Source organism: Biomphalaria glabrata, chromosome 1 (assembly GCF_947242115.1).
Source record: "Biomphalaria glabrata chromosome 1, xgBioGlab47.1, whole genome shotgun sequence".
Taxonomy (NCBI): Eukaryota; Metazoa; Mollusca; class Gastropoda; family Planorbidae; genus Biomphalaria; species Biomphalaria glabrata.
The window spans coordinates 75,482,320-75,506,155 of record NC_074711.1 but is presented as its reverse complement, the minus strand read 5'-3'; the positions used below and the strand labels follow the sequence as shown (position 1 = coordinate 75,506,155).

The following is a 23,836-nucleotide window of genomic DNA, read 5'->3' as shown; positions in this document are numbered from 1 at the left end:
TAATTAATGCTGCCACTCATACCCTGTCTGATATGCTTGGTTAATTGATCCAGGTATAATATGAATGGAAAAAAAAAGGCATTAGCATATCCTAATAGTTGGTTATGGGAGGGGATAAAATGATAAAAAAAACATAATTTTTCTCACTTTGACTATAAACCAAAAGGATCAGATTTTAAGATATGTATATATTAAGGAAAAAAATTCAAGAACAAAGCACTTTACTTGTGTAGATGTCTTCAATAACACACTCATATGTACATATTGCACAATAAAACAAAGGCACACAAGATGGCATGAAAATAAAAATATTTGCTAAGTACATTAATGGTAGATGTAGAGATTCAGTCCTTGATTCTATAAGTGGCTTTCAAATTTTTCCTCCTCATGAGAAGAATTAGTAACAATAAAATCTAGGCCCTGCCAAAGAAATAAACAAAATGTTTGAATTGATTTAGTTTACAAATGAAACAAATAAAGTAAAAGGCATTTTTAATTTTCAATTTAATTTGATGATTATTAAGAGAATTTAGTTGTTTTTCTGAAAAATGTTTTTTTTTTAAATCATATGTTTACTGCAGCATTTATTTTTGGATACATCTGTAAATTTGTAGTTAAGTCCATATGTATTTTTACTAAAAGAATACTAATACAAATGTATAGTGCATTTCCAAAATTGTATCACAAAGTTCTATAGTTCTAATCTGACTTAATGAATGTTTTAAATTATTACTATTAGTTATTTATGCATTAATTTATGAAGAATAATTTCACTTCCATATGGAGAAATGTATACGATTACAATCTATCAAACAAGTAAAAAAAATTTTTAAAGAACAAAGCTTATAATGAGTGAAATAATCAGTTATTTTGAATTCATCTTGCAACTAATTTTTAATAGACTGACACTAACAATAATAAATTTGAGCTATTGGAAATATTTTTATAATTGTTTTTGTTTAGCGAAAGTTTCATTCTTATAGAAAGCTCAGTGAACTATGATCTAATTACATTTGTGGTCCAGTTGGGAGGGTGAGGGGTATCTTGGAGGTTTCTGTGCTCTATTTTGAAAAGCTGTTTTTTTCATAAGTTTCTCAAGTCTAAATTTCAATATGGGCTCTGAAGCTCCCGTGATGGAAGGCATTGAGCTATAAAATTAGTTATAAAAATAGAAGTTTTTATAGTCTTAAATAAAAGTCCCTAGTTTAAAACTTTTAGCAAAAAACCTATTTATCAAAACAAGACTTATCTCCCCTTAGCTTAGTACATTTCTATATTTCCAAACAATATTAATTAATTGCGAAAAATTAACTAATTGGTCAATATTTTTATTGATTCATGTGTTGTCAACAATGAATAATTGTGCAAAGTATCAACTTAGTGTGGGAAGTGGGGAAAGAAATAGACTCCAATCTGACAGAGTGATTTGACAAGCTTTGTAAAAATATTAAAATGCAATTAGACAAATGTAGTTTTATAATTATTTTAACAAAATACCTTCCAATGTGCAGGCCTTATATGAAATCCATTCTCTCTAATATCTAATACTGTTAAAAATGATAAGGCCACTATAGTGTCATCAGAAAGGCTTGTGATGTAATTTTTTCTTAACTGTAATGAAACAAGACTGGGAACACTTTGTAACACAACAGGTACTTCTTTAAAGCAATTGTCATTTAAGCTCAGATAGAGTAGCTCCTGCCAACCAGACACCACTGGAGGGAGCTCCTTTAAACAATTTTCATCCAAATTCAACCATGTCAGTTTATGAAGATTGCAAAGCTCGTCAGGAAGGTCACATAGTTTGTTGTTTCTGAGTCCTAATTTCTTTAAGTTTTTGATCTGCCCTAATGAAGGGGGAACACTTGCAAGTTGGCAGTTGATTAGCCACAGACACTGTAAAGAAGAAAGATTGGCCAAATCATCAGGCAATGCCACTAATGGATTGTGAGACGCTGACAGAATACGGAGTTTGGATAAGTTTCCTACCCCTAAAATGAAATAAAAATCAATTATTATTTAAAATGAAAAATTATTATGTTGATATCAGACAAAAATATACAATATCAGAAAATCAGTTTTTAAATATCTATATTTATGATAAATAAGTTCTTTTATTTTGCCGATCATTTTGCCTTAAGTATTCTGGTAACAAATTAGATTAAAATATATTTACGCTGTCACATTTTAATTATGTAGAAAGTTGAACACAAGGGATGATTCATTCTAAGTTATGCAGAGTTACTGTTATTTTCACAATATATCTTAGTAATTAGTAAAAATTCCTTCTACACTAATGAGAGTAGATGGTATATAGGAGTTCATTTAGAAGCAAGTGTGTGAAATTTAAGTTCCCAATTGCTTTAACTATTTCTCTCCTAATTGACAATGTTAACGTTGATTTGACCTCCATTAAACTAAATTTATTTTTCGATTTATAAACTTTAATTTGTGTTGTGTAAAAAGAGCATGCGTTCTACAATTTAATACCAAATTTAACATTTTCTGATAACAAACAAAAAAGTTATTGAAGTTTAATCATAACAGGATAGCGAAATACAAATGAGCAAAACGACAAATACGAGGAAAATAATTATGGTTCTGAGAACATGTTAAGTAAATGTTACACAGCTTTCAATGGCTAAAAGTTTAAAAGTGTGTTACTTGGACTGCATAACAGCCAACCGTTTTTATTCTCCAAAACAAAGGTAATTATTAGAGCAGGGTCAACACAGAACCCCCCAGAAATCTTGATCTCTAAAAGGACTTGAATTCTGAATTTTTAGTTAAGTTTTTAGCCAGCTCTCATCTTTTTGTGGACAATGTAATAGTTGTTGATCATTGTGCTAACCACATCACACTCTTTTGTTAACCACTGGCCAAAGTTACTGATGAGTTTCACATCATGCCATAAACTTTCAAAACATCACATGAATATGTCAACTTTTTGTTTGTCAGCATAATATATAAATAATTACAACATAGTGTACATACCAGATGGTAACATTGTCAGCATATTGTTGTCTAATACAAGCTCTGTTAAATATGGTAACTGACATAGTTCACTAGGTGGCATCAAAAGTTGATTGTGGTTTAATAACAGAGTGTGAGCCTTTTTGGCTCGTTCCAGCTGTCCTGTTACAATTGTTAATCCCCTATGGCTTAAATTAATAACTTCGATGTTTTCTTTAACAATATTATTCAAAAACTTTTCTAGTTCCCATAATTCCATTGGCTTGTTCACGTCTGCAGTGGTTTCTAGCATTTTTTAAAACCTGAAATATTTTTAAAGGAGAAAAAGTTAATATTTATGTTATAATTTTTCTAGATGTAGTCAAAATATATTGTGTTTTGATCAAATTATATTCAGAACAATGGAATTCACAATGACATTTTGAAAAACTAAAAAAAATATATATATCTAAATATCTAATAAATAAACTAAATAGAGTGTAGACTGATAAAGTAATTGTTAAAACAAAAACAGTTAAAAATGAATTTTTTTAAATATACCAGAGTAATTGATATATATTGACTATAAATATGAATGATATTTGATACTTGATAGATTCTAGACATAGATAAATAAATAATAAAGTACTTAAGTTGATTATTCTACTCATCTAGCCTAATGTATAGACTAGATGTCTAGATTTTCTATAATACTAAAATAGTAGTCTAGAATATGATACAATCATACATATCTAACTAGAGACAGTAGAGATGACATATCTAGAATCTAGTATCACTATCAATTTAACAATATTGACATTATTTATCAATTATTATTTTATTGAGATACTGAATTACTAATAGATAGGCCTACTAGTAGTAGACTATTAGTAATAGTAATAAATCTAGTTTAGATATGCAGTACATTGTATTAAGATAGTTACTTAAGTAAAAGTCACTAAATTTAGAAAGCCTTCAGCATAGAAGACTTAAAAGTAAAGTAGCAATTATACATAAAACACTGAACCATAATCTTCAAATTCAAAAACAAAACCTAATAAAACCTAATAAAATACTCAGAAAGACACACATAAAGGCACATTCCTTAATGCATATGCTAGGACAAATGTGTACAAATGCTCCTTCTTCCCTAGTGCTATTAGAGCATGGAATTGGTTGCCTGAGTCAGCGAGGAAAACCAATGAATTGACAGAATTTAAGTCATTCATTAACATGCATGACTAGATGGTCACTAGAATCTAGATTGACCTAGGAACATGCATAAGATGTAATCATCTTCTTTTTTTTGAAGTAATATTATATAGAGTAAAGTGCGAAGTTCGAGCACATTAAGCCCGCTGGCAGCAATTTTCAAGTTTGGATTTTTATAGCACCGTAACGGTCTGACCTATGAAAAAACTGATGGTATCTCTGAATTCCTCGTCCTTTTTTCTATAAAAATAGATTGGATTTAATGTATCACTAGGCTTAGTTAAAATTAAATACGAAGTCAAAGAGGTGTAGGGTAAGTATCGCCAAGCGTACTTTTCCTCAAGCAGATTTTTCCCCAGTTAGTAAGCTCGATCAGGTTGAAGGAAGGTTCGAACAGATCAAAGAAAATATATCTAAAAACATGTTTTAATATTTAATTTTCACTATAAAGTCATTTTCTTTTTACTCCAGCGCAAGAACACCATCCATTGCACCATTTCCCACCCTCCACAACTTCAAATAGTCTCTTTAAGCTGATGAGCAATCAGACTTAAAAATAGCCTAAAGCCCATTACCCATTTCCTTCACTACCGGGTAGTAAAAAAGAATAATTCCACACCTCCTGAGTTTGACCTCACCATGAACTTAGCCTTTACAAGGAAAAAAGGAAATAGTATGTCGGAAGTAAAGAAAAAAGGTGCATGCGCAGTAGCAATATAGTAGTAATTTGGTAAACATTCAAATAAAAAAGTTTTAGCAATAAAAAGTGAACTGTTCGAACCTCTTGACAAATTGGGGCTGCTCGAACTTCGCACTTTACTCTACGTATTTTATAAGATAAGACCTAGGAACTAGTCTTTTTTTTAAATAAACATCTGTAATATATAAGTAGTATCTTAGTATGTTATACTATAGTAGTAGTACTATTACAGTATTAGATTAGATTGTAACTAGATCTAGATCATTCTAGGTAGATCTATTCTAGTCTAGAAATATAACTGGACTATAATTGATACTATACTGACTATAGTAACTATACTATAGAAGAAAATAGACAGTATTTTAATATTAATAGTATACTATATATATAAATTATAATTACTAATATATTTATTATGATTATCTATAGATTATAAAAAATTATAGATCTAGACCTAGACTAGATCTGTAACTAGCAGCTAACTAGACCTAGAATTCTAGGATTCTAGATCTATCTTTAATTGATAAATAATAAATGATTATCTTATCAATTAAGGCACTGACACTGTGCTGTTAAAAGAATTTAGATCTAGACTTCTAGATCTAAATCTACCTGTTAAAAGTAAAATTGTAGTCGTAAGACGTCATTCTTAGATTCTAAGTTTCGTTTAAGTTGAGGTGAGGGCATCGTCACCCGTGAGGCCTTTCATTTCTTATTAAATTTAGGTCTAAATTACTCTAAATATATTATATTTATATTATATATAATCAATGACTAGGTGCATGACGCGTAGGACGTAATAATCTTCGGTAATTTATAAGATAGGAAGCTAAGAATTATCTTAAATTTATATTTGTAAAACAATACAGTAATACAAAATTTTAATCTAGAATCTAGATCTATATTTTCAACAGGTTACAAGGTACGCTGTCTGTTGTCAACTGAATCTATTGTCACAAATATTTTAAAAACTAGCAAGGTTAGAAACTAACATTAATTGTAAATATAGCTAAATAAATTTAATTTTGTGTACGTTTGACTATTCATAGATCTAGATCTAATTTTAATGTTAGAAACAAATTTCATTTCCGGGTAAATTGACTCATTTGTGTTATTGAAGAGTTCATAGAGAAACAATCTAAATCTAATCTAAAACTAGATTTAGATAGATCTAGATTTTATAGATCTAACAATAAACAGTAATATTAAATTAATTAAATTGTAAATCATTCTAATGATGACGTTCCCCAACCCCCCAAATTATTATATTAATTTTCTAGAATTTTAGAATTCTGTGTCAGTGTGTCAATTGTGTGTGTTACTTTATAAACTTTATTTACTTAGTCTTAGTAGTACTTACTTAACTTTAGACTTAGTACTTACTCTTACTCACTGGTCTTACTCACTGAGTTACTCACTTACTGTACAGTGGATGAGTGGCAAATAATAATAATAGAGCGGTAGTTAATACACTTAGTCTTATACAGTAATCAGTAATACTAACTAATATAATATATAGACTGTTAGTACTGTTACTGTTAGACATTAATGAATGATTAATGACATTAGTTTAGATGATTATACAATTAGATCTATAGCTAGTTATAATATATTATATATAGAATATATATAGTTATAGATCTAGTAATAGTTATACTGTTATACTTTAAACTTATAGTCTATACTGACTATCGTCTATAGTCTATATTGACTATATGACTATACTCATTAAAAAAATAGTATAATAATAAATAATATAATAATACGGTATAACTTTCCATCGAAGGCCCCTAGTTTTTCAGGTCAATTATTTGGCAGCTGTCTATCCGCACGTATGATGACGTACTGACGTAACCTCACCTGCGCGCGCGCTCTACTAGCAGAGCGCGCCCGGTCACTGTCCCTCTCTCTCTCCCTCTCCTCTTTTAGTAAATCTTAGATCTATGTAATATAGATTTAGATTTTTAAAATATATTATTAATTAATTATACTTCTCTTTGCTAAAAAAATAATAATAAATCTAATCGTGTTTTGTTTATTTTAAATATATACATTTTTTCTGCCCTCGTTTTTTTTTTAAAGAGTATGACTCTCCGATTGAATCATCAGGATAATAGGCCTAATAAGCAAAGCAAAAGTTTAAAAAATAATAATATCTAAAGATACAATGCCATATTAGATCTATCACAAACAATTACATGATACTACCGGCACCGTCTAGCCGGTAGTGACCTTGTGACCTGATTACCTTAGCGATAGACAGCGCGGTGCTGCCACTTGCGTAAAATTCTTCAAAAGGGTCCTTCGATGGAAAGTTTTACCAATAATACTGACTATACATATAGACATATATTTATAACTCTATACTCTATAGACTATCTATAGTCTATACTATTAGACCCCTTATTAGGCTTATTAGCATTAATAAATAAATTATATAATCATTAATTTTAATCATATTCATAGTGTGATCATATTGATATTCATATTATTGAAATAGTATTCATATCATAATCATATTCATAACAATTAATAATGATATCATGTAAAATATGAGACATATTATAAATTATGTCTCATATTAGTCATATGATTATTATGATGATCATTATATTTATATTCATATTATATCATATCAAAATCATATTTAAATTAATAGATCTATTAATAATTAATCTAGATTTTATTTATCATTATTATGAATCAAGTTGATCATGATTATATAGAGCTTCTAGAGTTAGATCTAGTACTAGATCTAGTTGATATTGATACTGATAGATCTGTAATGTAATCCATCATTAGAAACAATAGTAAAATCTAGATTCTAGAATTATATATATATATATATATAAATATATATACTAGTCGATTCACAGCGTAGCATACACCGCTATTTTGCAGGGCCAGACTTAGGCCACTGCAACCTACGCGACTGCAGTGGGCCCCACACTTTCATAGGACCTGCATTAATTCTAGGTGTAAATTGTTAAATTAAACCATTTTAAAACTTATAAAAGATTTCCTATGGCCTCCTGATTTACCAGGAGGTCCTGGAAATCTCCTTTAATTGCAAAATATACGAAAAAGTCCTGGAAATCTCTGGAAATTATTAAAATCTTTTGAAAACTCATAAAAGTCTTCTGAAATACGTAGAACAAAAAAATTGTCATTTTGGGGTGTCATTCAATATGGAAAACGCCAATCCTACTTGCGATAAAAAAAAATAAACGGCATGCAATACCTGTAATTGTGGAATCTGGCGAAAGAAGCCTCTCAAGCCTCAAACTAATGAAAAATTACTTGAGGTCAACAATTCTCAAAGATAGATAAAACATTTGGTAATTCTTGCTATTGAGCGTGATCCATGTAGGAAACAGAATTATTATGATATACTGTATGACTTTGCTACACGCAAGGCTCGTAAAGTAATTCTGTACCTAGTAAAGAATGAATAAATATTTATTTTCAAATGCAAACTCTTAATTTTCACTAATTATTCGTATCCCTACCCAAACTTGGCCCTGCGAAATCCGTTTTACATAGGGCCCCACAATGGTTAAGTCCGGTCCTGCTATTTAGTGACTGGTTCCCCCCCCCCCCTCCTTTTTTTTCACAGCTAAAGTTACGTGGGGTAACTCTAGTCCAACTTGCAGAAATAAAAGAGTGATCTTTCCATGACTTCTTGGTCACAATCGTTAAGTTGGCCCTGCTATTAAGTGACGGTGAATACTACTTGTTCTCTCCCCCCCCCCCCCCCTCTTTTTTTCGACGCTCAAGTAACAAAGGGTAACTCTAGTCTGACTTGCAGAAATGAAAGAGTGATCTTTCCTTTACTTCTTCTTGTCCAAACTGTTGAGCCATGAAGAGAATTATATATGTTTGTTTGTAAAATGTTTTACATGTTTCGAATGTTCCTTCAGAGTTGAAGATAATTACTTCCTAGTCCAAACCTCCCGCAGGACGACGGGGGATGGGAGCGGGCAGGGTTTGAACCCGGGACCATCGATAAATCTAAACGACAGTCCAGCGTGCAAACTGCACGACCAGGCAGCCATCCATATATATAGATAATATAATAATAATAATATTATATCTAATCTAGAACCTCAACTACTCACTGACACTGTCTTATCTACTGATCTCTAGTCAATCTAGAATCTATAATTATAATCTATAGATTCTATGTGTACAATTTCTAGTAGATTCTAGACCTATTCTAGCGTATTGGATCTACTCCAGGACAATCTAAGTCTGTAGACTGAAGACACTGTATTCAGTAAAATACTAATAATGCAGTTATATTTATTCTCATACTCACTGTTAGTCTGACTAAATAGAATTAGATCATAATTTAATAATTACACAGACAGGAGGCACTGTGGCTGAGTGGTAAAGCACTTGGTTCAAATCCTGGTGAAGACTGGGGATTTTTTATTTCAGGAGGTGCCTCTTAGTCCACCCAGCTTTAATTAAATTAAAGGCTGTTGGTCATTGTGTTAGTTACATGACACCCTCATTAACCGTGCGCCACAGAAACAATGGATTTTTACATCATATGCCCTATAGATCACAAGATTTGGAAGGGGAACTTAACTTTTACTTTTTTTTATTATACAGACTAAATAAATACTCAAAATACATAAATCGAAGCTAGGTCTTAGGATAAATGAAAAGTTATCATAAACTTAGAATCCCCTTGTTAACAAAATTATTTAAAACTCACACAAAACATTACTGCTTATTAAATACATTTTTACAAATCAAAGACCATAAAACTAAAATGCTGTTTAACCTTGGTTAGACCAATATTAGAATATATTATGCATCCTGATAATCGTAATAATGAGTATCATGAGAAGAATCAAATCTAAATAAAGTGATTTTTATATAAACTGGCCCAGAGGATTTATTGACTCTAAATTTTAATCAGATGAAAAAATACTTTTCAAAATTCCAGCTTGACAATAGTGTAAATGTAGTTCTTCTAAAGCAAACTTTATAAGCTTAAGTCTAAACAAAAATATCTAGGTCTTATATAACACATTGGTCTTTATAATATAAATACATTGTTCTCTTTTCAGAGTTGTTATATATTTATTTTTATGATACCAGATTCTGTGGTTTGTATATAATGACTTATTGAAAATCAAATATGTCAGAAGAAAACAAGGACAGTGTACCTTCATCACCTCCTCTCCAAAAGAAAGGATCCTATGATATTGACTTTGATGCACTTGATGATTCAGTTAATCCTTTTGCTCCAAAAGTTAAACTTGGCTCATCACCTCCCATTCGAGCAGGAAACTTAATGATTGATGAAAATGTTGACCCATTCAAGCCTAAGAAAAAGCTAGTCAACTCTCCACCAAGATCTCCTATCACTGCCCCTGAAAGTTTTTCCAGTCTAGGAACTGATTTGGATAGGAGTGTAGCCCTGTCTGAAAATGGCAGAAGTGAAGACACAGATGGTGGTAACAATCATCTTGATTCATCTGTAAATATAAAAGAATCACATAGTGGATCTGAAAGTATACCTAAGTAAGATTTAAAAGATATATATTTTTTTTTTTTAATTTTTTTTTTCCAAAAAACGTTTTTGCAGATGTTTAATATAGCATATTAAATGTTTTTTTAAATTAAACTCCTTAAAAAATTAATAATGTTAAAACATTATACGTCTCTTAAAATGTTATTAAGGATTGTATATTTTTAATATTGGATATATATTTCGATATTTCTTTTTCTTTATAGGCCCAAGAAAGTTATTAAGAAACCAAAGATGCAATCTAAATTGAAACCCCCTAAAAGTATAAAATCCCCACAGGTATTTTAAACTAGAAAACTTTAAAATATCTCTCTTAAATACATATTTTGTTTTCTTAAAAAAAATTCTTTTAATTAATAATGTGCTTTTTTGTTTCATGTATGACATTGTTTTCTATATTAAAATATCAAAGTAGTATTTAATGTAACGAAGTTTGATAAACATTGCTGTATATACTTTAATAAGTTAAAACTTAGATTGTTTTCCATTAATATAGTATGTTTTTAAAATATTGTTTAAACTCTTGCAGATAGTTTCTGATGAAATCCAAGTTTCTGATTCTAGTTTTGAAGTTGAGAATAAACCACTTGCGGAATCATCACCAATGCCAAGTAAAATATCACCCAAGAAATATCAGTCAGAACTCTCTAATGACATCGAAACAACATATCATAAAAATCTGACACAGGAGACTAATCTGGGAACTGAGCATCATTTTGATGAGCATGACAATCTAGATGGTGAACTTGCAAATGAAGGGTTTGCACCCCTTGGAGAAGGTATGAAGAGTTGATTTAGTATATAGGTATTGATATACATAGTTTTATTGATAACTTTGCTCTAATTATTTCTTGTTTCTATCATATTTTATAAATAAAAGTGTAAAAGTTGACAAAGAGGGCAGTCACAACATAAGAGCATTAGTTATTTGAGTCCAAATTATTAATGTGTTTAAAAAATTACTTTTTACAGTTTTTGATAATGATCTAGCTTCTTCAAATTCAGCATTTCAAAAAGAGGTAAGATCTGATGGTTATTTAATTATTTACTTTTTTTAGAGATTCATTTTACTTGATGCAAATCTTTTCTTTTCTAATTCTATTGTCTAATTTATCAAAAAGGAAAGTGTTTTCAAGAGAAGAGATGAAGCCTCATTCTCAGACTCTTTTTCATCGGGTATGTTGACTTTTTGAAATCTAAATGTGTTTATTGATATCTAAGTCATAAAGCACTTGGCTGTTTAGCTGATGTCCTAAGTTTTAAATCACCAAAAGGTGTAAGGACATTCCAGGGTCTCTCCAGCTCTAGTGCATCCATGGCATACTTTAGCTGCCCTCCTACTAGGCAAAATTAAAGAAAAATCTTTGCATTTTTTAAGTTCTGGTTATTTTAAAGTTATTCTCAGGTACCTATTGAGCTCAATAGGAATAGCTTTTCTTTTGCTTATAACAAACTTAGTTCAATGCTAAAGTCAAATAATTTTCTTTATAAAGTAAGTAAAAGTGAAGGTACTCCTTTCTACATAGTGATCTATGGGATTAGATGCTGTAAAGCTCAACTGTATCTATAGCCAATGGTTAATGAGTGTCATGTGGCCAGCACAACAACCTTTACTTCCCAATGTATTTCAGGTACCCCATAGAATTAGTTGGACCCACAGACATTCTAAAGTTGAAAATCTCATTCCTCACTGGAATTCCAACTTGAAATTCCTCTATTTATAAGCTAAGCACTCAACCACCATGACCCAACTCATTACCAAACTTTTTCTTTCAATGTAAGTTCAGGAACAATGTTCCTGTTCTTAAGTGTTGTCTCACTTCTGTTTGAAATAAAGTCTGGTTATTTTAATATAAAATTTGAGATGTTTATAAGCAGACTAAAAAATACTGTGATCATATAAAGAAGAATCTGTACAAATATTAGTCCTTATTTTGACCAGTTGGACATTGAATCATTATTTCAATGGTAATTTACTTTAATAAACTAGACCTTATGCTTAATAACCTCACCATGTTAAAAAAAAATGTGAATTTGTTTAGATGTAGAGATATTAAGAAGCTTACACTCATTGAATGTTAATCATGTTTGAACTAGGCCATTAATATATTGCTAAGTAACAAGATTTAATTATTGTGTGTTTTTAAATAGGTTTTTGATTAAGGTAGAAATATGTTCTTTGTGCTGTAAGAAGTTATTGGGTAAAATATCAATTAAAAGTGAACAAGTGTAACTGCATACAGTAAAATTAACCTAGGTACAGTTATTTTGGGCACCATGAAGTCTGTTTAGTGCAGTTCAATATCAAGCTGTTTAACTGCACACAAAACATGTTTAGTAGGGCTATAACTTGTCCACTATTTCAAAAAGAAATACTACATTCCCTGATGTTGCATTTGATGAACATTTTATCTGTTTGTTAGTTGTTGTTGTTTTCTTTGCTCATGTAAAAACCCTCCGCTTCCAAAAACAACTAAAAAGCTCATAATCATCAGCAAGCTTTCAGTCCAGGGCTTTTGCAAGAGGATTTGAGCCTCTCAAGCCCTCCCTCGAGTTTGATGATGATCAGCAAACTAAGTGTAAGAGCTCACTGGGGCATTAATACAGAAGAAGACAAGAGCAACATAGATTCTAATGGTGCACAAGAAGAAGACAAGAGCAACATAGATTTTAATGGTGCACAAGAAGAAGACAAGAGCAACATAGATTCTAATGGTGCACAAGAAGAAGACAAGAGCAACATAGATTCTAATGGTGCACAAGAAGAAGACAAGAGCAACATAGATTCTAATGGTGCACAAGAAGAAGACAAGAGCAACATAGATTCTAATGGTACACAAGAAGAAGACAAGAGCAACATAGATTCTAATGGTGCACAAGAAGAAGACAAGAGCAACATAGATTCTAATGGTGCACAAGAAGAAGACAAGAGCAACATAGATTCTAATGGTGCACAAGAAGAAGACAAGAGCAACATAGATTCTAATGGTGCACAAGAAGAAGACAAGAGCAACATAGATTCTAATGGTGCACAAGAAGAAGACAAGAGCAACATAGATTCTAATAGTACACAAGAAGACAAGAGCAACATAGATTCTAATGGTGCACAAGAAGAAGACAAGAGCAACATAGATTCTAATAGTACACAAGAAGAAGACAAGAGCAACATAGATTCTAATGGTGCACAAGAAGAAGACAAGAGCAACATAGATTCTAATGGTACACAAGAAGAAGACAAGAGCAACATAGATTCTAATGGTGCACAAGAAGAAGACAAGAGCAACATAGATTCTAATGGTACACAAGAAGAAGACAAGAGCAACATAGATTCTAATGGTACACAAGAAGAAGACAAGAGCAACATAGATTCTAATGGTGCACAAGAAGAAGACAAGAGCAACATAGATTCTAATGGTGCACAAGAAGAAGACAAGAGCAACATAGATTCTAATGGTACACAAGAAGAAGACAAGAGCAACATAGATTCTAATGGTACACAAGAAGAAGACAAGAGCAACATAGATTCTAATGGTACACAAGAAGAAGACAAGAGCAACATAGATTCTAATGGTACACAAGAAGAAGACAAGAGCAACATAGATTCTAATAGTACACAAGAAGAAGACAAGAGCAACATAGATTCTAATGGTGCACAAGAAGAAGACAAGAGCAACATAGATTCTAATGGTGCACAAGAAGAAGACAAGAGCAACATAGATTCTAATGGTACACAAGAAGAAGACAAGAGCAACATAGATTCTAATGGTGCACAAGAAGAAGACAAGAGCAACATAGATTCTAATGGTACACAAGAAGAAGACAAGAGCAACATAGATTCTAATAGTACACAAGAAGAAGACAAGAGCAACATAGATTCTAATGGTGCACAAGAAGAAGACAAGAGCAACATAGATTCTAATGGTGCACAAGAAGAAGACAAGAGCAACATAGATTCTAATGGTGCACAAGAAGAAGACAAGAGCAACATAGATTCTAATGGTGCACAAGAAGAAGACAAGAGCAACATAGATTCTCATGGTGCACAAGAAGAAGACAAGAGCAACATAGATTCTAATGGTGCACAAGAAGAAAACAAGAGCAACATAGATTCTAATGGTGCACAAGAAGAAGACAAGAGCAACATAGATTCTAATGGTGCACAAGAAGAAGACAAGAGCAACATAGATTCTAATGGTGCACAAGAAGAAGACAAGAGCAACATAGATTCTAATGGTACACAAGAAGAAGACAAGAGCAACATAGATTCTAATGGTGCACTAGAAGAAGACAAGAGCAACATAGGTTCTAATGGTACACAAGAGTTTTTTTCCACTGAATAGAGAGCATCAAACAACAATTTCTGCCGTCATGCTGGTGTTGACATTGTCCTTGTCAACCCTGAAAACATTAAATGTTTATTCAAAACTTTAGTGGAGAAGAGTTTAATGTGCCCATTTATCACAAGCAGAAATTGGGCATCACGTGATCACAGATGTAGTCAAAATGCAGGCATGGTTGAAAAGAAAAAGGAAGAGGAGTATTGCTTCAATTGTGAAAAGAAAATTAACAATAAAGAATATCAGGTGATCTGTCTGAAGAAGTATATGCTATTGCTAGACTTCAGCCACATTTCAGCAGAAGGTTCTAGACCTGCTAGATGTAGTTCAGTGTCATGAGTTGGATTATTCCTTGTTTGAATTGGTTCCCAACTTTACTATGTCATTTCATTAATACATTTGGTCAGGAAAGGAAGACTTACAAAAATAACATTTCAAAGAGTGGCATGAGAACCTTGACTAGAGGAGTGATAAGCTTTCTCCTAACTGGGTGAGACTTATCAGGGAAGTGCAGGGAAAATGTCTTAACTGTAATGGCATAAGTTGCCCTCCTGATAGGAGGAAATAAACAGAATCTTTGCATTGATATTATTTTTTTTTTCTCCTGCTGAAATGGAGAGATAAACCCTGTGACTTCAAGGTCAAAAGCAAGGTTTTCAAATCAGTACTATACATCTACATGATGCAGCCTCCAAATTGAACTTTTCTAAGTTTTTCCACTCACTGGATACAGGAAAAACTGTAACAACACGAGTCTGTCATTAAATGTTAAAACGGGAAAAATTAACTTCATCTGTTGCCTGCCATATGGATCTTTTGATCGGGAAACTTTGTTTTCTTTAAAAATATCACTGTCACCTAAAGGTGATGCTTAACTATTTATTTATTTATGAGAAAGGCATTAAATTAAATCCCTTTAGTAAGCCCAATGTCATGTACTTCATTCAGTTGACTTTTCTTGTTTGAATGTTTTACAAGTTTCCTTCAGAAAGGAAGATTTTTCCTCCCAAACCCCCCGCAGGTTATGAAGGTGTGCATGGTCGGTGTGCATGGTTGGTAATAGGGACCATTGGACAACAGTCCATATCTCTAGTTAGATTGTTCTAGAATAATATTAATAGAGATTTCTGAGTGGTTTGTTTGTCCTGACACTCAGAATGTAACCTATGAGTGATTTATTTAATAAGAGAATTAATAATTCATACTCACGGAGAACTAGTACACATTGATAATTGAACAGTCTCGTTGTGCTAGTGTGCTTTATGTTTGATAGGCTGTGAATATTTATCCATCTAGCCCTGGGGCTAATTGCCTGGACTGGGGCAAATGTCAACAGCTTGACTCATCTTGATGAAATGAGACAGGGAAAGGAACCGGGGGGGGGGGGAGAAAAATTTCTCGATTGTATTACTCAGAAACATCTGTACACATTTCATTATTGATCGGCTTTGCCTCCACGGTCACAATAACATAGGTTTGATTTGCTGTTCAATGCACGCTGTTTCTGAATTGTCTGGTCTGTACCGTGTTTATATTTAACACAAGCTTCTATAATGTTAAATTGAGTTTGATTGTAGCCATGTTGAAGTATTTCATTGTGTGACCACTTGGAATCAAAACTGTGTGTAACTCTCTAGTGATACCAAAGTATTTCTGTCCACTTTTATACTCGCTGCTCTGTTTCACTGGAACGGATACAGTCAGTCATATATTGGTTTCATCGCAGTACGTTGGGTTTTTCTCTCCTCATTTCAACGAGAGTTTCAAAGTGTGAGTACACCAAATTACTTTGATCAGACTAGGAAGGAAAATAGAGGGACAATTGGTGTTCTTTTTAATTATAAAATAACCACTTAACACCCCCTCCCCCCCCCCCCCCCCCCCCCCCAAAAAAAAATCTAGCTTGAAAACAATTTATTCTTTTATAGCAATACGTTAATTTTGTATTTCGTTGATTTTGTTGCTGTGTTTACAATTTGTAATTGTGTAATCAACTATTCACAAGAACCATGCCTTGATGAGAAATAATATTGTAGTCTTTGGGTACATTCGTTCTCACTGAACTCATTAGTTGCCTTTGTATTTTAGTGCAGATAGTTCATTTTAAAATCAGTCAATTGGGCACATATAAAAAAAAAAAGCGCAATGCATTTATGGTTTTGAAAGCAATACTTTAAACGTCAAATACAAACATATATGCATACTTACATTGCAAGCTAATACAAGAATGTAGACTATATGCAGGTATCTATAGTTTGTTTCAAGTCACTCAAGGTCCTATGTTGTTTTTAAAAGACACAGTACAGTTCTATTTAGGTTCAGGCCATCGGCTAATTTCTGTCCCTGGCGCAACTGCAGGTCTCTACTTACAGGGTTAGCTAACTGCCGTATACACACGATTAGCCAACTCACGTGATCTGTTAGCCTGGGGATGAGTAATGCCCCTCCCACTTTCCCACGAGGTGCTCTCGCGTCTCTAGTTAGCCAGATGTTACGATTACCATAAGCATATGTCTTTTTTTTTTTAATAACTTAAAGTTTTCGTCTTTTCTTCTACCTTCCCTTGGCTGTGTTTTTTTTTTTTTTTGTTCTTTTTCGTTGGGCAAGGCAGGAACTGTAACTCTGCGAATAATCGAAAGAGGATTTTCTTTCTTTGTTTTCTGTTTTTCTTTTCCTATATTTTTTTCCCCTTTCAATAATTATTGTGAAAAGGTTTAGAGCTAGAAGTGTAGGTTGCACGTTACAGTGTGAGGACCATGCCGAATGAAGCAGAGCGTTAAAACAAAATCCTCATTGACCAGAGTATTTTAAGTTACCTCTGGACGGCTTATAACTATCGGGTGAGTAGTTGTGTGTAATGGTAGTATAGATACGGTTGGGATTACAATTAGTATAGTTCTAGACTAATGTTGCGAGCCATTTATTGTAATAAAACACCTAACAAGTAGAAAAGGATTATTCCTTCAACGATAGCCTTGCATGCTTTGAGCGAGAAGGTGCTATTTTTAGCTCTGTTTCTTTGTACTATGATCATCACAGCATGGTAAAGATTACTGACGTTACGTTGAAACTCAGAATTGAGAGGTAAAAGGGCAGGAGGAGGGGGGGGGGGTGTTGAAGAAGTAACAGGAGACTTAGCCACTTGAGCGTGTTAAAACAGGTCTTATAAGCCTTAGTACTTTGTACAAACAAAAGTCCAAAATAGTAGCGGTCCTGCTAGGCGCTTACAGGTCATAATTTTAATCCTGATGTGGATTTTTTTCTTTGGGGGGGGGGGGGGGGCAGGGTGTTCCCTACACTTGTTTGGGTGGGGGCAGGGTGTTCCCTACACTTGTTTGGGTGGGGGCAGGGTGTTCCCTACACTTGTTTGGGGGTGGATGGGGGCAGGGTGTTCCCTACACTTGTTTGGGGGGGGGGGGGGCAGGGTGTTCCCTACACTTGTTTGGGTGGGGGCAGGGTGTTCCCTACACTTGTTTGGGGGTGGATGGGGGCAGGGTGTTCCCTACACTTGTTTGGGGGGGGGGGGCAGGGTGTTCCCTACACTTGTTTGGGTGGGGGCAGGGTGTTCCATACACTTGTTTGGGGGGGGGGGCAGGGTGTTCCCTACACTTGTTTGGGGGGGGCAGGGTGTTCCCTACACTTGTTTGGGTGGGGGCAGGGTGTTCCCTACACTTGTTTGGGTGGGGGCAGGGTGTTCCCTACACTTGTTTGGGTGGGGGCAGGGTGTTCCCTACACTTGTTTGGGTGGGGGCAGGGTGTTCCCTACACTTGTTTGGGGGTGGGTGGGGGCAGGGTGTTCCCTACACTTGTTTGGAGTGAAATCAGCGGTTAGTCGTTGATCTGACATTACAACACTCTCGTGAACCTTTAGTCTTCAATTGAGATGGTACCCTTGCAGCCATTGTTTCTCATGATCTCTTTTGAAGTTTGATTAGGATTTTGCCTAATATCTTTGCTGAAAGGCGGTTTTTATTATTATAATTGTGTAGGTCAAATGGGGTCAGAGTTTTAAAAAAAAAATCGGGAAGGGTGGGTATTTAGCTCTGAGATCATCGAAGCGAAGTGTGTCACTGTGGAACGGCGTGTCTTATCTTTAGCTGTCATGTCCCTACCTATAATGAACACAAAAAAAAAAAAAAAAAGGAAACGGGGTAGATGAAGGTCGAATGTAGCACACGAACATATTTATGTATGTATATATGTGTGTGTGTGTGTGCTTGCACTAGGCCTATATACTTATTTATATAGTCACAGGAAAGTTTGTCAGATTGATAGATAAAGGCGTTGTCTAGTGGAAATGTTTATTTCTTGTCACTAGTAACCCAGGAGATCTGATTATATTTTTAAAATGCTTTCTACTAGAACTAGATCAAACGTATCTAACTGTTAACAAATGTGTCTTTGTCCTGAGCAGTGACACACTGCCTGTATGAATGCCAGACGTTTTAGCTTTGTCCTGAGCAGTGACACACTGCCTGTATGAATGCAAGACGTTTTAGCTTTGGGCTCGTTCTGGAGCTGAAACACTAGGATTGTAAAATGTTGAACGTTCTATTAGATTCTAGTTCTACACGCCTCTCGCTATCATTGATTGGGTCTACGTCTTGTACGTGTTTGTGTGAGTAGTGTTGTGTGCTTGAATGAGTCAGTTCAAAATATGCCCCTCTCCTGAATTCTTGTTTCCAATTGGCATCCGCTGACGAGACTCTGCGTCTTAGCATCTACAATAAGCTCTATAGGGCCACATAAGTTTGAGCGTTTCAGTGGAATCATTTCGATAGCGTGGTATCACAAGCATTATAGGATGCCTAGAATGCCATTCTACCGTGAGATATCTTGAGATCATTTGTGCACCAAATCAAACTGCCCGCCTCCGATCTTTTAATTTGGTGGCTGTGTGTGTGGAGGGGTGTCGGTACAATATCTGATACATACAAAATGTGATACATTTACTGCTTATAAAATTCTTGGGTGTATGCTTAAATAGATGAGATAATTGATAATAAAATCTTGTTACTTCGCAATATATTAATGGCATAAATTTAAATAAAATGTTTCACATACCAAGTATATTAGTTTCCTGTTTCGTAGGAAAAATTAGCAACACAGTATTCTGTAATATTCTGCTTAGACACATTGCGCGTTGGACTTAGTCTACGAATCCTGTTGAAATGTTTGATTCCAAGTTACAACAGCATCGCCTTGTGACATCTTTGTTGGTTAGAGTGAAATGTTTCTCTCTTGTATTTGTGACAATCCTATTAGACGTGATAGTCAAGCTATATTGAACTGATCACAATCGGGTGAGATAACAAATAAATGCTGATTCCACAATTTCCTTCTGTCAATAGAAATATGGATTGTTTAAATGCTATGGCCCCTGTCTGTCGTCTGCTGGGGGCATTCGACCGGACTACACCAGCGTACATCAGGACCGCGATGTCTCCAGACGTGAGGAGATCGATATTCCAGAACGCGGAATGTACACGCGCAGACACCGGCTCGCCTCCCCTTTTCCCCTCTGCCCAGCATTGTGTTTTGTTTTATTTCTACTGGCATAAACCTTAGCTATATACCGGCAATGGCGTATTTGGGGGAAGTGTTAAGCTTTGGTGAAATGTGTAAATCTGCTCCCCATCTCAACTGACACACCGAGCTTATTATTTCTTTGATGTGTAACTGGAGGTGTCCGTAATGGCGGATAGAAAGCTGACAGTGTCACCCGGGGAACTGCCACGGAGTAAGTTGGTTTTTGTAGACAAACCCTTTAAGGCCCTTTTGTTAAGTAGTTTGCTTGGACTGTTGACCTCGGCTCTGCGTTACCCTTATAGTTGTAAAGTTTACTATCTGATCTATCTTATAGGCATGTAGGGTAAGTTGTTTGTAGAAACTATTTATTTTGCTCACCTTTCACACTAGATTCTCTTATGTTGATCAGTCAGGAGTAAAGCCTATGAGTATTTTTTATGATTCTATTCTTTAGTCATCCATTTATTCCTAGTAAATCTAGCTCGCACCGTTTTTATGTTTTGACCGCTGTGACGTTACTAGCTTTCACAATGGGTAAATGCTGGGTAGAAGGATATGGGTCGAAGTCAAGTGGGCCTACTTTGTATAGACTTGTCAAAGTCTACACTTGGCAGCGTAGTAAATGACTACTCAGTATACTATTTGAAACTGAGAGCCTAACCACCCTGAGGAACAGTTTCCATGTTTATTTTGTGCTCCAATGTAGCACTATTGTTTTATGGCAAATCTTTCCTATACAGCCGCTATTTTCAATGTGCAAAACTAGGCCCAACCGTTACGGTCAACGTACATTTACTGTGCTGGATTTTAATAAGCAAAGAACCATAACTCCAACGGTTCAAACGCTCTTCTAATAGTCGTATTTTCCGATTGGTCTGGAAAGTGTGAAAGGTTGATACCCTACGAAGGAATCAAACATGAAATCTATTTCCTAACAAGTTTTAACAAATAAACCATTTACTTTTTTGTTGTCTATTATTTAATTACAATTCAATTTTTACAAAAATAAGGACTATGAACTTATTGTCTTCCCTTGACAATTAGTCTGTGCACAACAGCTTACTCAGCCTCTCTACGACGATCTAGTCACATTGTGATATAAGAACACAGGCACACACATGCACTGGCCAGAACTTTTATTGAACGGAAGCACTTTTCTATTTTTGCTTTGTTTATAAATGGCAAAGGAAAGTCTGCTGTCAAACATCACTAGAAACTTAGTGGCAGAAATAATGTGAGTTGTTGTGAAAGACATTCATGAATATAATAATGTCTATTTCTTTATCAACTTGATCATTTGAAGGTGTTTGAAAACAAATGTGTATTTTTCATAGAGTTTAGACCTAGTTGTACAACTTACTAAGGCAGTGATTCTCAAACTTGTAGATCTACTGTTTCCCCTCTCCCCTCTTAATTCTGTGAGCTCCCACTGGGATTCAGAAGAGTTTTAATAATGTAATGTATATTTACAATATGTTTGAACTCCATCTTTATGTAATCAATTATCATTGAAGCTAGTCTACTCAGGATTTTAGATCTACAGATCTTGTTTTGAAAATATCTAATCTTCTAGACTAACTTATAACTAGATCTGTTTCTATCTAGATCTACATCATTATTTCAAATATTATTTTTAAAGAAATCTTACAATTCTTAAATCTGTTTATATTTTAATTTTATGTTTTTATTTCTTTAATTGCTTTTGTTTTGCATGAGTGATTCATTTGACATTTCCATTTTATTACAGAGAAACCATCTCGACCATCTCCCTCACATACTCCCAAAGTACTGAAACAAAGGTAACATAATTATCATATCAGTTTTGTCTCTAGATATTACTGACCAAAAAATTTTTAAAAAAGAAAATCTTTCTACTGACATGCTGACATTCTTATGTCCGGGATTCATTGCACACAAAATTATCTCCTCTCTATAGCATGCAATTTAAATTTGAAGTAAAACAATTCATTTAAAATATTTAATGGAATTATGATAATAATAATTGAATTTCTATAGTTAGATTAATAAGCATAATGTAGGCACTGTGTGCTTTTAAAACATAGCAGGGATAAAACAAAGGTCAACAAAGCTCAAGTTTTCAATAAGCCTGAATGTTCTTGAATGCAGTGCAGCATGTCTGAGCTGAGTGGCCATGGAGTTAGGATTTGATGTACACTTTATTCCTCACATAGAAGTAGTAGCATGTTTTAGTGCACACACTTTAGTTTTGTGTAACAAATGCAGCACAGTTCTATTAACCTTATGCAGAATGTCTTCAGGAAAAGTACATCAGTATACAATACTAACTGCTGGTTCCTTTCAAAACAGCTTTAGATCAGTTCAGTGTCTCATTCCAAGGGAGAACTTACTTTTGAAAAGAATGGGCAACATTTGTATGGTGTAGAAGTCTTTCTCTATATGTCATGTATCTAAAACATTTGTATGGTGTAGAAGTCTTTCTCTATATGTCATGTATCTAAAACATTTGTATGGTGTAGAAGTCTTTTTTTTCTCTATATGTCATGTATCTAAAATATTTGTATGGTGTAGAAGTCTTTTGTTTCTCTATATGTCATGTATCTAAAATATTTGTATGGTGTAGAAGTCTTTTGTTTCTCTATATGTCATGTATCTAAAATATTTGTATGGTGTAGAAGTCTTTTGTTTCTCTATATGTCATGTATCTAAAATATTTCTGTTGTTCCCAGGGAGGACGATGCTGTATTGAACACACCTCCTCAGGTGAAAAAAGTGGAGGACAGCTATCTCACACCTGAGTCACCACAGAAAGACATATCTAGAGGATCGGACAAGGTAAACATCCAGTTTTCCCTTTTGACAAACACCTGGTAGTATCCAAAAACATTTAAAATTCTGGAACAAAAATTGCACACAATAACTTGTACACATCAGATTCATTTCTCTCATTCCCTCCTTTTTCAGTGATCACAAGTCGGTCATCCAAATAAAATACTAATGCCATGCACTTAATTGTTTAGTAAATTTAATCCTTTTGCAATAGAAAACAAAAGTGTTATCAATAGCTGCATCTTTACTTTGAGATATTTTTGCTCTTGCTAAGTATCTAGAAGTACATTGCTAGTTCATTTCTCTGCTTGGTTTTGTTGTTCTGTAGTTGGTACATTTGTGTTAAGTAAACTGCCATTACCATCTCCAAATAATTACCATCTACAGTGAACCAAATTATAGACAAATATCTAAAGATGTCTTTTTTTAAATCAAACATTCATTAAACATGTGAATAACATCAATAACACTTGCATTACTAATTTCTTTATAAGTATTGTAAAGAAAAGAAAATTAACCATAAATAAAAAAGAAACAACAATATTCTTTGACATTTCTAGATAACTAATATGTTTAATTTGCATTACAATGAGAGCAATGGTTGTTAGAAATATATGTTGTTACAAGAGATTCTAATGATGTTTCATCCTTAAATGTCAAATAACTATTTAAACATTTCATTCACAAAATTTTTCCTAACATTGAACCTGTTTTGTTTTTTTTTATTTCACCAAATATTACAGAAAAATTGAA

The 23,836-nt window shown here is 33.7% G+C and overlaps 2 protein-coding genes across 14 annotated transcripts in view; one reads left to right on the top strand and one right to left on the bottom strand.

Moving 5' to 3' along the window:
• Positions 1-220: 220 nt before the first annotated feature.
• Positions 221-10,181, bottom strand: LOC106072613 (leucine-rich repeat-containing protein 57-like). Of its 5 annotated transcripts, XM_056014750.1 has the most exons (5): positions 10,045-10,181; positions 8,106-8,301; positions 2,995-3,275; positions 1,498-1,991; positions 221-420 (listed from the first exon to the last, which is right to left on the bottom strand). In XM_056014750.1, the coding sequence occupies exons 3-5, from the start codon at positions 3,263-3,265 to the stop codon at positions 358-360; spliced, it is 828 nt and encodes a 275-aa protein (XP_055870725.1). In that variant the 5' UTR covers positions 3,266-3,275; positions 8,106-8,301; positions 10,045-10,181; the 3' UTR covers positions 221-357. The 5 variants fall into 5 exon arrangements, with proteins under 5 accessions (XP_055870725.1, XP_013088470.2, XP_013088473.2 ...); XM_013233016.2 differs by lacking the exon at positions 8,106-8,301 and having other exon boundaries at positions 10,045-10,180; XM_013233019.2 differs by lacking the exons at positions 8,106-8,301; positions 10,045-10,181 and adding an exon at positions 5,784-5,974.
• LOC106072602 (transforming acidic coiled-coil-containing protein 1-like) overlaps positions 5,956-23,836 on the top strand; it is a 33,507-nt gene continuing 15,626 nt past the window's right edge. For 2 of the 9 annotated variants that reach the window (XM_056014664.1, XM_056014636.1), the window contains exons 1-8: positions 6,011-6,085; positions 9,946-10,402; positions 10,616-10,688; positions 10,939-11,188; positions 11,382-11,428; positions 11,531-11,585; positions 22,023-22,074; positions 22,984-23,089. In XM_056014664.1, the coding sequence (XP_055870639.1) occupies positions 10,017-10,402; positions 10,616-10,688; positions 10,939-11,188; positions 11,382-11,428; positions 11,531-11,585; positions 22,023-22,074; positions 22,984-23,089 (969 nt within the window). In that variant the 5' untranslated portion in view covers positions 6,011-6,085; positions 9,946-10,016. Of the gene's footprint in view, positions 6,086-9,945; positions 10,403-10,615; positions 10,689-10,938; positions 11,189-11,381; positions 11,429-11,530; positions 11,586-22,022; positions 22,075-22,983; positions 23,090-23,836 lie in introns of all 9 variants that reach the window. The other 7 variants (XM_056014686.1, XM_056014680.1, XM_056014644.1 and 4 more) reach the window with 6 other exon arrangements.

What these genes read in the sequence shown, in the direction of transcription:
- LOC106072613 (XM_056014750.1), bottom strand. Translation starts at nt 3,265, where the DNA reads ATGCTAGAAACCACTGCAGACGTGAACAAGCCAATGGAATTATGGGAA. An exon ending in GCTGACAATGTTACCATCTG is followed by an intron (nt 1,992 to 2,994) that starts GTATGTACACTA and finishes ATTTCATTTTAG; the next exon opens with GGGTAGGAAACTTATCCAAA. An exon ending in TAAGGCCTGCACATTGGAAG is followed by an intron (nt 421 to 1,497) that starts GTATTTTGTTAA and finishes TTTCTTTGGCAG; the next exon opens with GGCCTAGATTTTATTGTTAC.